This window comes from Drosophila sulfurigaster, chromosome 3 (genome assembly GCF_023558435.1).
Source record: "Drosophila sulfurigaster albostrigata strain 15112-1811.04 chromosome 3, ASM2355843v2, whole genome shotgun sequence".
NCBI lineage: Eukaryota > Metazoa > Arthropoda > Insecta > Diptera > Drosophilidae > Drosophila > Drosophila sulfurigaster.
Window position 1 is genome coordinate 24,471,645 of NC_084883.1, and position 13,487 is coordinate 24,485,131.

Consider the following 13,487-nt stretch of genomic DNA (forward strand, 5'->3'; position numbering starts at 1 on the left):
AGGACAGTGTTGTGTGTGTTGGACAATAACGCGACACAGACACACGCAACATGAGTTTTTGGTTTTTTTTTTTGTTTTCGATTTTTACGTCAAAAAAAGCAATAAAATGTATGAAAAAAATTTGCAATTTAATTTCGTTTTGTTCAGTTTGGAGATTTGAGTATATAATGTATCTAAAGTAGATGTAATTTAGCTACAGCTCTAAGAAACAAAATTCAAAAATTGAAACTGAAAACGGAAAACAAATTTCTAGTACTAGTTTTCATTTAATGTTTTAGCTAAAGAACAGAAAGTAGACTTTTTAAAAAACCAAATTATAACATTTAGTTGTAGTTGTGATGTTCGAGTTAGAGTAAAAAGTATTTGGCAACAGAGCAACATTCAACACACGTTTCCATTAAATGAGACAGCAAAGGTGTTCATGTGTGTGTGTGTTTTTTTTTTAATCGCCCCGTGCATAAAATTTGTGTAATATAAAGTTGAGAAAAAACATTTTGCTAGATTGTGTTTTGTGTTGCGATTCTCTTGACTCGACATCTGAAATATTCTCCAAATGTATATTTCACATTTTGGTTTTCGTTTTTATTATTTTTATTATATATTTTAATAGTTTTTCGTGTGTGTGGTATTTACAACATTGATAAAGAAACATAAGTACAGAGTGATGTGCATAATGAATAGAGAATACGAGTACTAAAATACTTTAAAATACATTTAATATGTAGCGCAGAACATTCAAGCTACACTTTCATAACTATTTAGAACTGAGACTAACTAAATAATATTATATATTATATTGATAGATTAGTTGAGTATTTTATAATAATTACTGTGCTGCATTTAAGACTACATTTTTAGAGTGAGGGGAGAACTAAACACAAAAATAAAATATTAAATATAGTAACTACATTAAAATAATCAAATTAAATTAAGTTGTAATTGTTGTTGTTGTTGTTGTTGTCGTCAACTAAGCAGCAATTGTTACAGTTGTTCATTGTTGGGCAGAGTTTTTTCCTCTTTCATTTCATTTTCATTTTCGTGTTCTTTTCTTTTCAATTCAATTCAAACGAAGGCGTCGCTTGTTGCCTTTGGACTCGTCCTGACTGCTCTCAGGACTCTTGGGCATGTTTCTGGTCAACATCAGGGGTTCGCCAAAAGGCCTTACAGTGTCCGTCTTGCTATTTGTTGCTACACATTTATATATATATATATATATATATAGTTATATAACGTTGATAAGTATGTATATTTGATAATTTATGCTCAAGTTCTGAGTTAGTTGAGCTGCTTAGTTGCGTAGGATGAGGGAGGAAAAGAGGACATGCGGAGGCAAATTAAAACTAATTAAGTTAAACGAAGACAAACCAAAAAGTATTAAACATTAAGACGCTCAGCGTTCATGCATAAAAGAAGCAACTCGAGCTCGAGCTCGACTCGACTTTATCCTGGGGGCAAAACGTAATAGACCAGAGAAAATAATCCGACAAAACAGAGAAAAAATAAGTGCACAGGGCCTGCTCAGCAGTCGCCTCAATGGGCCAAAAAAGGAAAACATGCAAACGTACAAAATGCGAAGAGACCAAAAACAAACTGCAAAAGAAACGATGATGGTAAAAACGGAAAATCCCAGTCGCAGTTCCAGTCCAAAAAGCAAACGGAGTAGGAGAAAAAAGAAAGAAATTGTGTGGCACAACAAATTTTAGCATAATTATGTTGCAGGCGGCTTCAAACTGAAGTGAAATGGTGGCAAATCAGAAGAGGGAGAGGGAGAGAGAGGCAAAGACAAAAAAGTTTGTTAGCCTTCCCTCAGCCTCTGCGTCGGCCTCAGCTTCATCTGTGTTTCTTCATCAGCCTCATCTACTTGGACATGGCACTGCGAAGTCCGGCAAAGATTGAGAATGCCATTAAAAATGCACACATTAAGCATAAATGAACTCAACTCAACTCGGCTCTGCTCTGCTGCGAACTTGAGCAGAACTTCAATTTCACGTCGTACAGTCAGCAGGCAACTTGCAACAGTGCTGCGTGGCAACTGTGAAAGCGTGCAACATTTGTATGCGCATTCTTTATTGTGCACTCGCTTTTTATACCCTTGTGAAGCGGGTATTGTAATTATATGTCCTCGCTAAAGCCGACAAAGTTTGAAAGTACAACGATGAGTCACAAAAACCATGTTTGCTTTTCAGTTTTGCAACTATCTCAATGAAACTTTTTGCAGTCTTGCAAGTTTTTTTCTTAGCAGGCAATACTTGTTTGCATATGTGGAAAGGCTTTGAATATAATTATTGTATTATAATGCTATAATTAGTAATCAGTTGAAAAAGTTTCGTCTCTTTATACTTTTTTGATTCTCATTAAATTTGTTTGATTTTTCATTTGATTTAATTTGAATTTCACAGTTTTCTATGATTTTAATCTGCTTTCTGTGCTTTTTTATTTTAAATCGTATCTTCATACTTTTTTGATTCTGATTTAATTTGTTTGATTTTTATTTCATTTAAATTTCACAGTTTCTATGAATTTAATCTGCTTTCTGTGCTTTTTTATCTTAAATAAGCTTTCTATTGAAACAAACAGCAATATTACAGAAATCTATTTTAAAAGTTTCGTTTCCTCATACCTACTTCAATTCTGACAAAATTTGTTTAATTGTTATTCAATTTAATTGAATTTATTCCATTAAAAAGAATAGATTTTATTTTATTTTCTTCATAGATTAATTTTTGAACGTATGGCTGCATTTCAATTAGTCAACCACAAAGGCTTCTTTTTTATTTCTTTTTTGATATCTAAGTTAATTTCCAAGCTCATATTTTATAAGATTAAATTTAATGAAATTTCATAACTTTGTGGTCTTCATTTGCATTGTGTATTATATTTAATCTTCGTAAATATATTTAATTTAATTGAATTTGAATTTTTAATCTCTACGGTCTTTAATCTGATAGAAATTTAATTGGGATGTATTATGACATTTTTTTTTTTCTGAAAATTGATTTTACTAAACAACTACAAAAATATTTGGAAATATTAGAAAAGTTGTTGAAGATTTTATCAGAAAGCTGTTTATTCAATATAAGCTAAGATGCGTGAACCTACATATATGGTAAAACTGCATAAAAATTACTCAATCGGAAAAGTTTTAGATTGCCGTTTTGTTGAATTTCACTATTGCACTATGTAATTCTTAATTAAATCTATAATATATCTAATAACATAATTAATTATATCTTTTAAAACAACTATAAATAAATGCAGAAGAAAATTGATAGAAGATTTATTTACGAATATCTACATTTGGAATGACTTATTTTAATATGCCTACAAAGATTTGTCAAGCTGCCTTCGAATGTGCATATTAAGTATACGCAAAGGTGTACAGTATTAAGTACAAAGTCCGGTTGCAAGCGTATTTCTTATTCGGCATGCCGAAGAAAGCATTTGATGCTTGTTTTGCCAGTCGTTTTTTTTTGTCGTTCCTTCTTTAGCATGGCACAAAAGCTGACAATGGTGCGCAATTTACACGGCAACAGCCGTTGCAAGTTGCTTCTTTAGTTGCTTTGCAACTTGCGCGCACTTTCGCTCGCGCTCTCTCTTGGCCATGTATACAAATTATGCCAATGTGGCAGGCGCTTTGTTGCTGTTGCTGTTGCTGCCGAGCCGGAAATGAGCCGTTTGCCTGAAGTGTAAACTGGGTTAAGACTAATTGGCGTGTTGGGGGTATTGTTTAAGCCAAGTTTTGTTGTCTCGCTTCAAATTAAAGTAAAGTAATATTGCGCAGGGGGGTTGGGAATAAGAGGAGACAGCGGGGGTGCACTTAAGCTATACATTTAACACACACACAAATACACACGCACACACCAACGCAGCACACACACGTACAGACATACTGAAACACACACACACACACACAACATTTAAGAGATGCGACACTAAACAGCTATAAAAACATCCAATTGGAATAAAATGCAGTACAATTCCAAAAAGAACGGTTCATTGTTGTTGTTGTTGTTGTAGTTGTTGTTGAAGATGAAGTTGTAATTGTTGTTGTAGTAGTAGTTGTTGTTGTTGATGTTGTTGTTGTTGATGTTGTTGAGATTGGTGGTGCTGCAACAGAATCAAACGAATAGTTGCCGCACAAATCGTTGACGGAACGTGTTGCACGTTTCGTGCGGTTGCAAGCAGCAGGAGAAGTAGAAGAAGAAGGTGTTGTTTCGTGTGGATAGTGATGGTGATGGTGATAAAAGTAGTAGTAGTGTTGTTTTAGTTGTTGGTCTGTTGTTGTTGTTGATTGCTGTTGTTGTTGCTGATGTTGATGAAGATTGTATGTCACGTAATTACTTTCTGGCAATGATATGGAGCGATGTTGCTGCTGTGACGAGCGCTGTTGCCGCATCCGTCCAAACCCGGACAACGGACGAAATCCGGCAAACAATCGACGTCGCATTCCCGAATCATTTTGCAGATACACGCCGGTTTGCTGCTGTTGCTGTTGCTGATGTGCTGGCGACGATTGCAGCTGCTGCTGCGGTTGCTGTTGTTGATAACCGACTGTTGCTGCGGTCAATTGCTGTTGCTGCTGTTGTAGTTGTAACTGTTGCTGTTGCAGTGCGCTGGCTGTGTAGTAGTTAATGCCAAAGCCGCTGCTGATGTACGCTGAGCTGGACATGTTCGAGACCGGCGCATAAGGCGCAGCATAACGTTGATCTTCGTTCATTGTTGTTGAAGTGTTTATTTTTGTTTAGTTTTGAAATTTGATTTATATTTTTTTTTGGTTTAGGCAAGCGAAACAAAAGTTGGCAAAAAGATGGACACGAGAAAACATTTTGTTGTGTGTTAATTTCGAATTGTTGCACAATCAATAAATCAAATAACGTGTGTTTCGTGTTTCGTGTGTGTTTTTGGGTTTCTGCTAATTTCGGGAGGCCATAAATTCATATTATGAGTACGTAATCAGCCCAGAGAAGTCAGCGTACAATAATCTCAGATCAATTGTGTGTGCGTGGCAATTATAAACATATTGGCAAATTATCCAATTGCCAATTGCCAGTTACCAGTTTGGCCAGCAAACCATAAAATATTATCTGCAGCAATATGTGTGTGGCGCAACAATAACAACGAAGGTTGCAACATCAGCTGCAAATAAGCAGCACACACACTTTTGCTTAATTGGCAGGCAGCAGCCACAGAGGGAATGCTGCAGTTAGTGTGGCGGTTGCAAGGTTGCAAGGTTGCCTTGCCGCTGGCATTTGGCATGTTGCAAGTGATGAAGTTGTCGCTAATCATGGGAGGCCGAACAGCGCTTTGCGGCAAAAGCAAATGCACTCGAGTGCGACAGATTGCAAATAGGCATTGCCATTAAATCTGATCGCTCTCCAAGGGAGCAAAGCAAGCGAGGGCAAGAGAATGAGAAAGGAGAAAGGGGAAGGAGAAAGGGTTGGGGTGTGTGTACAATTTTGTGTTGCCAGCTCGCTGCGTCGCTTTTCAATTGAAAATCATTCTTGCATGGTTGCTTTTGATATTGTATGCACTTGCAAAGGGCAGACACCGACTAAGCCGCATACACTGCTTAGAATATAGTTTAAATTTTGGAAAGTGTATTGAGTATTTGTTGTGTCGACAGCTGCGTAATTCAATTGTTATTTGGGTCACAGTAATAGATACACAAAGAGAGGAGGAGAAATTGGTTTGAGCACTCGAAAAGCTCAGCAAAGTTATTCACAGCGCACTCACACACTCACATTTGCACTCGCACTCACACTCACACACTCACTCAAATAAGCAATAAGTCAAATAGATGCATATATATATTGTAATATATTTAATAAATGACCTATTTAAGCATGTAATTACTTTTTAGTTGAAGAGCTTACAACAAAGTTTTAATTAAGTTAATTATTAATTTAGATATTGACATCAGTGTGTCAGTGTTCGTGTGTCAAAGTGTATGTGTGTGTGTGGGAAAATGAAAAGGTATGATTAGCATATACAAAATACAACTAAATACCAAATATATATATTTATATGTAGTATATAGATAATATAGTTATTAGCTAAGGCTAACGCTAGTTAAAATGAACTAAGCTAATGCTACAGTTTGACAGTCTCTAAGCAAAAAGCATTTGTGATATTTTTGTTACGCAAAATGCATGGCTACATATCTGTATGTGTGTGTGTGTGTCTAGGTGTGTGTGTTGGTCTAAAATCGCAAGCGGAGGAGCGTTAGCAACAATGGCAAGGCGAAGCAACGGGGCGTATGCGCAATGGCAATCGAAAATGTACTTTCAAATAGATTATGCAATTAAATATATAATATAAATATACTAGTTATAAATATGAGTGTCTCTATGTGTGTGTCTAAGTGTGTGTGTGTGTGTAAGGGGATGCGCTACAAGTGCAGTAACAGCATTTAGCAGAGAGAGCGAGCGAGACAGACAGAGAGAGAGAGGTGAAATAGAGGAGCATATTTAAAGGACTTGAAGGGCACGACTTGAACTCATTGATTGACTGACTGTGAGAGTATGACTAAGTATAGTATAATATATGCTTGCGTATGTGTGAGTGAACGTGTGTGTGTGTGTGTGTGCGGGGGGTGTGGTTAACATACTTTCAACTTTTGCGCTCAAGTATTTACTTAAAGTTGAATTTGAAGTTCAACGAAACGAAATGGTAGAAAATGTTGACTTGATTGATTGATTGATTGATTTAATGCTACTACGGCACAGGATGAATGTCGTGTACGAAACCAAGAGAAACAGAGAGAGAGAGAGAGAAAGGAACCATAGATAGAGAGGGAAAGAGAGCAAGGTTAACGAGAAATGTGAAACCAAAGCTACAAACCATAAAAATGTCAAAGGAACTGCAACTAAAAAATGAAAGAAAAAGTAAAACAAGAGATAGAATTTATGAAATGATGAGCAGAGTCAGATAGAAATAGTTGGAGAGACAGAGAGAGAGAGAGAGATAGAGATAGATATAGAGAGAGAGAGATAGAAGTAACAACAAGCTACTTTGTTGCAATTATTTTTTTGTTGCTTTTGTTTTTTGTTTTGTTTTTTTTTTGCGGACCTGAGCTACTAGAGATATCTTGTGTGGGCACCGGCAGACCGCCACGTTGCTGTTGCAGCTCCTGTTGTTGCAGTTGCACGCCCAGTATGGGCATTGCCACAGGCGGGGGACGCACCCCGCGGCCCGCTCGCACCGCTGCCGCCTGTGCCACTGAAGCCAGACTTCGTTGCTGCTGCTGCTGCTGTGGATGCTGCTGCTGATGTGGATGCGACAGTTGATCCAGCTGTGTCGTGTCGTGTGTCGGCACATTCACAATGGGAATTTCCGGCGCTGGTGGCCGCTCGTTGCCGCTCAGTGGCTGCAGCGGCAGCGCAATGCTGCTGCTGGCCGACGGAGCTCCCGCTCCTCCTACTCCGACTGAGACTCCAACGTTGTCCAATGTTTTGCCCTGCATCTGGATGGATTTGTCGCCGGCTGGAAGATGCCCGGATTTGAGTTCGCCGGCTTGTTTCAGCACACGATAAATTTGATCGATGTCGGTAATTTCTGTTTGTCAATTTTTTGTCATTTTTTTTTTTGGGTGCCGTAGCAGTTGATTAGTTGCCATTGTTTTGTTGGTGGTGGGCGTGGGCGTGGACGTGGGCGTGAACAGTGGTTGGCCAAGTGGTGATTTGATTTTTGATTTTCGATTTCGATTTTTGATTTTGGTTTGGTTTTTGGTTCAATTTCAAAACGATTTGCGATTCGATGATGTGCATTTTTGAAGTGCATTAGTTAAATTTAGCAAGTGGTTGATCGCTTTCGATTATTATCAAATGTTGTGAGAGGGCGTTCGCTGGGGGTGGAGGGGGGCGTCTTATCGATAGGGGGCCGGGGAGAAGTATGCTCAATGTGAATGTATGTGCTTGTGTCTGAGTGTGTTTGTATTTCGATTTCGATTATACTTAAGTACGGCTACTAATTAAATGTTATGTTAATCAAGTATCAAAATTTACTCAATTTGATTTATAGTTTTGTTTTTTGCCTTTTTTTTTTGGGTGAGCTAGAACTCTAGCGACATCAAGATGGGAATCGAACGCTAAAAGATGACGACGATTGAGCCACAACATTATATATTTGATGATAGCTAAATGATGACTCAAAAGAAAGGACTTTCAATACCGAATTTTGATAATACAATGTGTGGTTTGTTTTCGTTGTTGTTGTTGTTGTTTTCATTTTGTTGGTGGCAATAAGATATACTTAATGACAGCTATAGCACATGCTCCACTACGCAATCTTATTGTTCAGCTGCGATTTTCAATATGAATTGATGTGTTTTTCTCTACCGATTTTCCCTGCTGTTTGTGTGTATTTTGTTTTGAATGGATTTTGCTTGTGTTAATTTGCGTAGCTTGTTTTCAAATAGTATTATAATTATATTAAATTTGTTTTTTTTGGTTGGTTAAATTGTTTCATTCTTGTCTCGCTAATTAGTAGTAGGTGAATCAAAGCGCAACAATCAATCATTGCAATAACCGATTAATATGTAAAAACTCATAAAACGTTAAAAAATTCGAAACCAAAGAGTGTAAAGATAAATGAACACAAAATTCAAGCGCATGGCAATCGAGTATCATTTGCGCATACAATATAAGTATGATAATATACTATATATATAGTATAGTAGTATTATATGTACATTCGGTACCTAGTTGCGCAATGCGATTGATGATTGGCGTCTTTTGACGGAATTTCGTATTGGGCACATTCAACAGATTTGCGCTTTGATTTTGCTCATCGGCCGCCACGGACTCCTGTGGCGATGCTTTATGTGGTTTTATGTTTCGATATTCAATTCGATTCGTATTCGTTTTCATATTCGTTTGTTCGGTTATTCATTTATGTGTGTTGTTAGGGGGGAAAAGGATTTTATATTTTACATTTATTGAGTATTTTTGTTGACGGGTGTTGAAACTAAAATTTTTGTTTTTGCTTTTTATTTATTTATGTTGCAGCTAAGTAAGCAGCTCGAGTGAAGCAAGAGAGAGCATATATTGATTGAATAAAATGGAATTTTATTCCATTAATTCTTATGCATTCTTAAACTACTTTTGTTGGCTCTTCTCCAACTAAACTTTATACTGACAAAAAGTCATCAGTATCAACAGCCTTGTAAAACTTTCATCTACTATCGATTAGACATAATTAACAAATATTTTCAACTCGCTCATTGCTTAACTCGAGCTGTGTACTTGCCTCAGTTTTGTCGCTTGTAATGTAATGGCAACGAAATATATTTATGACTGAACCCCAATTAAATTGTACTTCTACATAGTATATCAAAAAAATTACGTATACGTGAAGATTTGCCTAGTTTGCTACAGTTCAATTATAAGTTAAGTGGACAGAGAGTCCTCGTTATTCTCGCCACAAATCATCTACAACAAACCGAATACAATGAATCCATTTGACAACAACGAAAAAAAAACCGAAACAGAATAAATGCAACGCTAATAAAAAAAGCAACACAATGAAAAAACGAGGGAAATATAAAAAAATATAACACAAAAAAAGATCAGATATCTTGTTGAAATGTTGCGAATTGTGGCAGAAATCAGAAATGACGCAATCAGTTAGTCCCACGAGTGCCATAAATCCATTGTGGAAATCAACTGAAGCCCTTCGCTCCTTGAATGGGTTTTGAACAGCACAAACACACACATAGAGAGAGGAGAGAGAGAGAGAGAGCAAAACCCGGTCAAATCAATATTCGCAGGATGCGTTCTACTCTTACTCGACAATTTGACAGCTGTCAACTCAGCTCAGCTTCAGTTCAGTTCAGTTCAAATCGACTCTCGACTCGACTCGAGTGCGACTAGCTACTGAAATGTGCTGGTTTTTGGTTCGGACGTGGCATGCAATCGGTTGGAAATAACCAGGTAATGGGTTATGCCCAGGTTTTTTGGGGGTGGTGAGATACACACAAAACACACACTTCACATTTGGCCAGGAGAACACACACCACGAACCATTTCTCGAGCAGGACATCAAATTGTTTTTGGTTTTTGGTTTTGGCCATGCAAATGCATCGACAGCTTGCAGTTGTTCCCCCAAACAGAAAAACTCAACAACAAGAAAAAAAACGGAAAACAACATAAACAAAGAGAACAAAAATTAAAAGAAAATTCAAGGTAAATGTAATTCCAGTTTTTAGCTTAAACACTCGAAAGGGTTTTTTGTTAGGGTTGAGCTGCTTTCTTATGCAAGCGTCGGAGTTGGAGCACGAATAAGAGTAAGTATAAGACTTGGAGTTACAAAATAGGTGCTAAAAACCCATGGCACCTTTGGGTGGGTCGTTAATGTTATACAGTACACAAGGAGGCGAATCGCCATCGCATCGGTCCCCTTTTGGTTATACATATATGTTAATTCTGGCTTTCACGTAAATGGCAAGCATACGAAGTACGAGTATATTTTTGCAAGTGTTATTGTTGTTAGTTTTTGTTGAGGGTTTGTTGTTTGTTTTTTTTTGTTTGGGGGTGGGGAAGCGCGTGATGAGCTAAAGTTATAAGAGAAGAGCGCCGAGAAATGCGAGTGGGCGCAAAGGATACTCACTTTCTTCCTCGATATCAACACGATTCTCCAGCTCCGAAGTGCTCTTCTGGCGACGCAACAGCTTCTGTTTGGGCTGGCAACGTGGCAAATTTGGGGCACAATCGCCATGGGCATTCAGCTTGCAGATGCGACACCGCAGCCCCTGACGAGTGTGACCTGCAGACGAAGACAATGACGAAGATGAATATGTGTCCCGTTAAACCCGTTAAGCTCGACCAGCATATTAAGTATACGCACCTCTCAGAATTTGCGAGCAGACATCACAGGCCGTTATCTTCTTGTACGTGTACTCCTGCAAATGATGGCTGCCATCCAGATTGGGACGCAGCGACTCCGATGGGGCATTCGAGGCACCATTACGCCTGTGAAGAGTGCAATAGACATAATATCAGACATCACTGTTTCACTCTCCCTTTCTCTCTCTCTCTTTGTCTGTGACACTCACTTTGGTCGTGTCTGTCTAAATAAGACACACAGAAAATTATACAACTAAAATATACGAGTATATACGAGAGATCGAGTTCATTTTGAATCCAATTCAATCCAATCCAATCACAAAAAAGTGTGTCAAATGTTGCGCCTTTTGCTTTGCATTCGCTTTGTGTTCACCATTTACCATTTACCATTCACCAAAATGTAATTATTGTGTCAACCACAATACAATAATGTTTATATATGTCTATATAAATCTGCTCATAACAACATATGTACACAATAAAGTGTAATTTTGCATTTTACAGATGGGATGGGCATTGTATGTACATAAATACGAATATATGTATGTATATAGATTCCATGTAATAAATACATTAAATAAATATGCACAATGACAACAGCAAACAATGGAAACGCACAATGCCAAATGAACATTAATCACAGGACTCTTGTTTAAATTCCATACAATAAACATGTGTTCAACATTTCGCATATGTAAATTTATTTGTATAGACAGCGAACATTCAATTTAGTTCATTTCCATCAAATACTCTATCATATTTAAATTCAAAGTTTGATCAGTTTGGAAAGGTATATGAAATAAAAGTATTTTTGGAAATTGTATTTCTTCCAGGGAAAACATGTGTTGTAATACATTAATTTGTTAATTACGAGGGCTGCTATTTAAGTTTCTGGCCTAGGTCACTTCTAGCCATATTATGACCAATTGGCTACTTCCCAAAGAAAGTTTGGACTTTTATCGATAAAAGCTCCATACAACTTTTTTATGTGTGACCACGTTTGATATCGATAAACGATTAATCAAAAACTTACCTCGGCAGAAAAATCGAATTAACTCGTGAACACTTTCGAGCAATAATTTTTCACAACTTTCGACTTGGATTATTACGACAAGAGTGCACCGATGAACTTAAATCTTTGTAAGGCGATGATGTGCCATCCTATAGCCCTGTGAAAAACTGATTTAATGGATTCTATCGTGGCCGATGCTCGCTGGAAGACGAAGGTTGTGAAGGTCGTCCAAAAAACAGACGTTGTGCCAGAAAACATTGATGCCGTGCGTGAACTGATAATGCTAGATCGTCATGTGACATATCGTGAGATAGAGGCATCCTTTGACATTTCTTCCACCAGAATACATTCGATATTGCATAAACACCTGGTCGTAAAAAAGAATTGTTCTCGTTGGATCCCGCACAATTTGACAATTGCTCAAAAAAAGGCTTGTGTGAATTGGTTCAAAGAAATTTTGAAAAAAATACATTCCCTGTGCTTCAAAAGACATTTATAAGATCGTCACAGGTGACGATTCATGGATATATGGTTATGAGCACAAAACAAAACAGCAATCGACCGTGTGGGTCTTTGAAGACGAGCCAAATCCAACGAATCTTGTTCGTGGAGGAAGCACTATTCAGCAAATGGTCGCCTGTTTCTTCAGTAAAACTGGTCATGTGACGACAGTTTCGCTTGAGCAATGTAGGACGGTCAATTCTGAGTGGTACACCACAATTTGTTTGCCTGAAATCCTTGAAGAATTTCGAAAAACGAACAAGAAAAGATGGATCATTCTGCACCATGACAACACGAACTCTCACACACCAGCTCAAACCCGCGCCTTTTTTTCCGGTCAAAACGTGGAATTTATAGGTCATCCGCCGTACAGCCCTAACTTGGCACCCAATGACTTCTTTTTATTCCCGTACATCAAGGAAAAAAGGCGTGGTCATCGATTTTCAATGTCAGAAAGTGCTGTTAAAGTGTTCAAAAACCATGTTTTGGAGGTGCCTCAATCAGAGTGGAAAAAGTGCTTCGACAATTGGGTTGAGCGCATTCAAAAGTATATAAATCTTGCTGGAGAATACTATGACAAACAATAAATCCATTTTTTTGGATAAATATTCGCATTTTCATTATTAGGCCAGAAACTTAAATAGCAGCCCTCGTATAATCTTTCAACTCAAGTTAGAGATTTAGATAAATATATTAAAAAATTCTTCATTTTGTATTTCTTTTTTCTTTAATACCCAAGTCAATATAAAAACTCATTTTCAATAGTTCTAGAGTTATCGGAGAACAGTTCTATGTAATTACTATATTTAACGATTGAATATTCTTTCATCGAGAGTCTTGTGAATAATTATTTTTTCTAATATTTGTAAGGCTATCATATGAATGAAATTAGTATGTGAAATAGTTATCCTTATAAATAATTTTAGGATTCAAGTGGGATATCGAAAAATATAAACTTCACTTATGCTTCCTGCTTTAAAAGTCATTCCAGAAAATAAGAATAATCATTTCTAAAAATTCTTGGGTTATAGGATCCATAAAATGTATAAGTAAAGTTGTGGTCTAGATAAATTCAAGATTCAAGATTAGTATTGAAACATATTTATCAATTTTGCTTACTTTTTTTAATTTGA

The 13,487-nt window shown here is 37.1% G+C and overlaps 1 protein-coding gene across 1 annotated transcript in view; it reads right to left on the minus strand.

The window, feature by feature from the left end:
• Nucleotides 1–13,487, minus strand: part of LOC133845199 (uncharacterized) — a 73,528-nt gene that overhangs the window by 9,024 nt on the left and 51,017 nt on the right. The window contains 3 exon segments of the mRNA XM_062279588.1: nt 7,069–7,482; nt 10,606–10,761; nt 10,843–10,967. Of these exon segments, the coding sequence (XP_062135572.1) occupies nt 7,069–7,482; nt 10,606–10,761; nt 10,843–10,967 (695 nt within the window).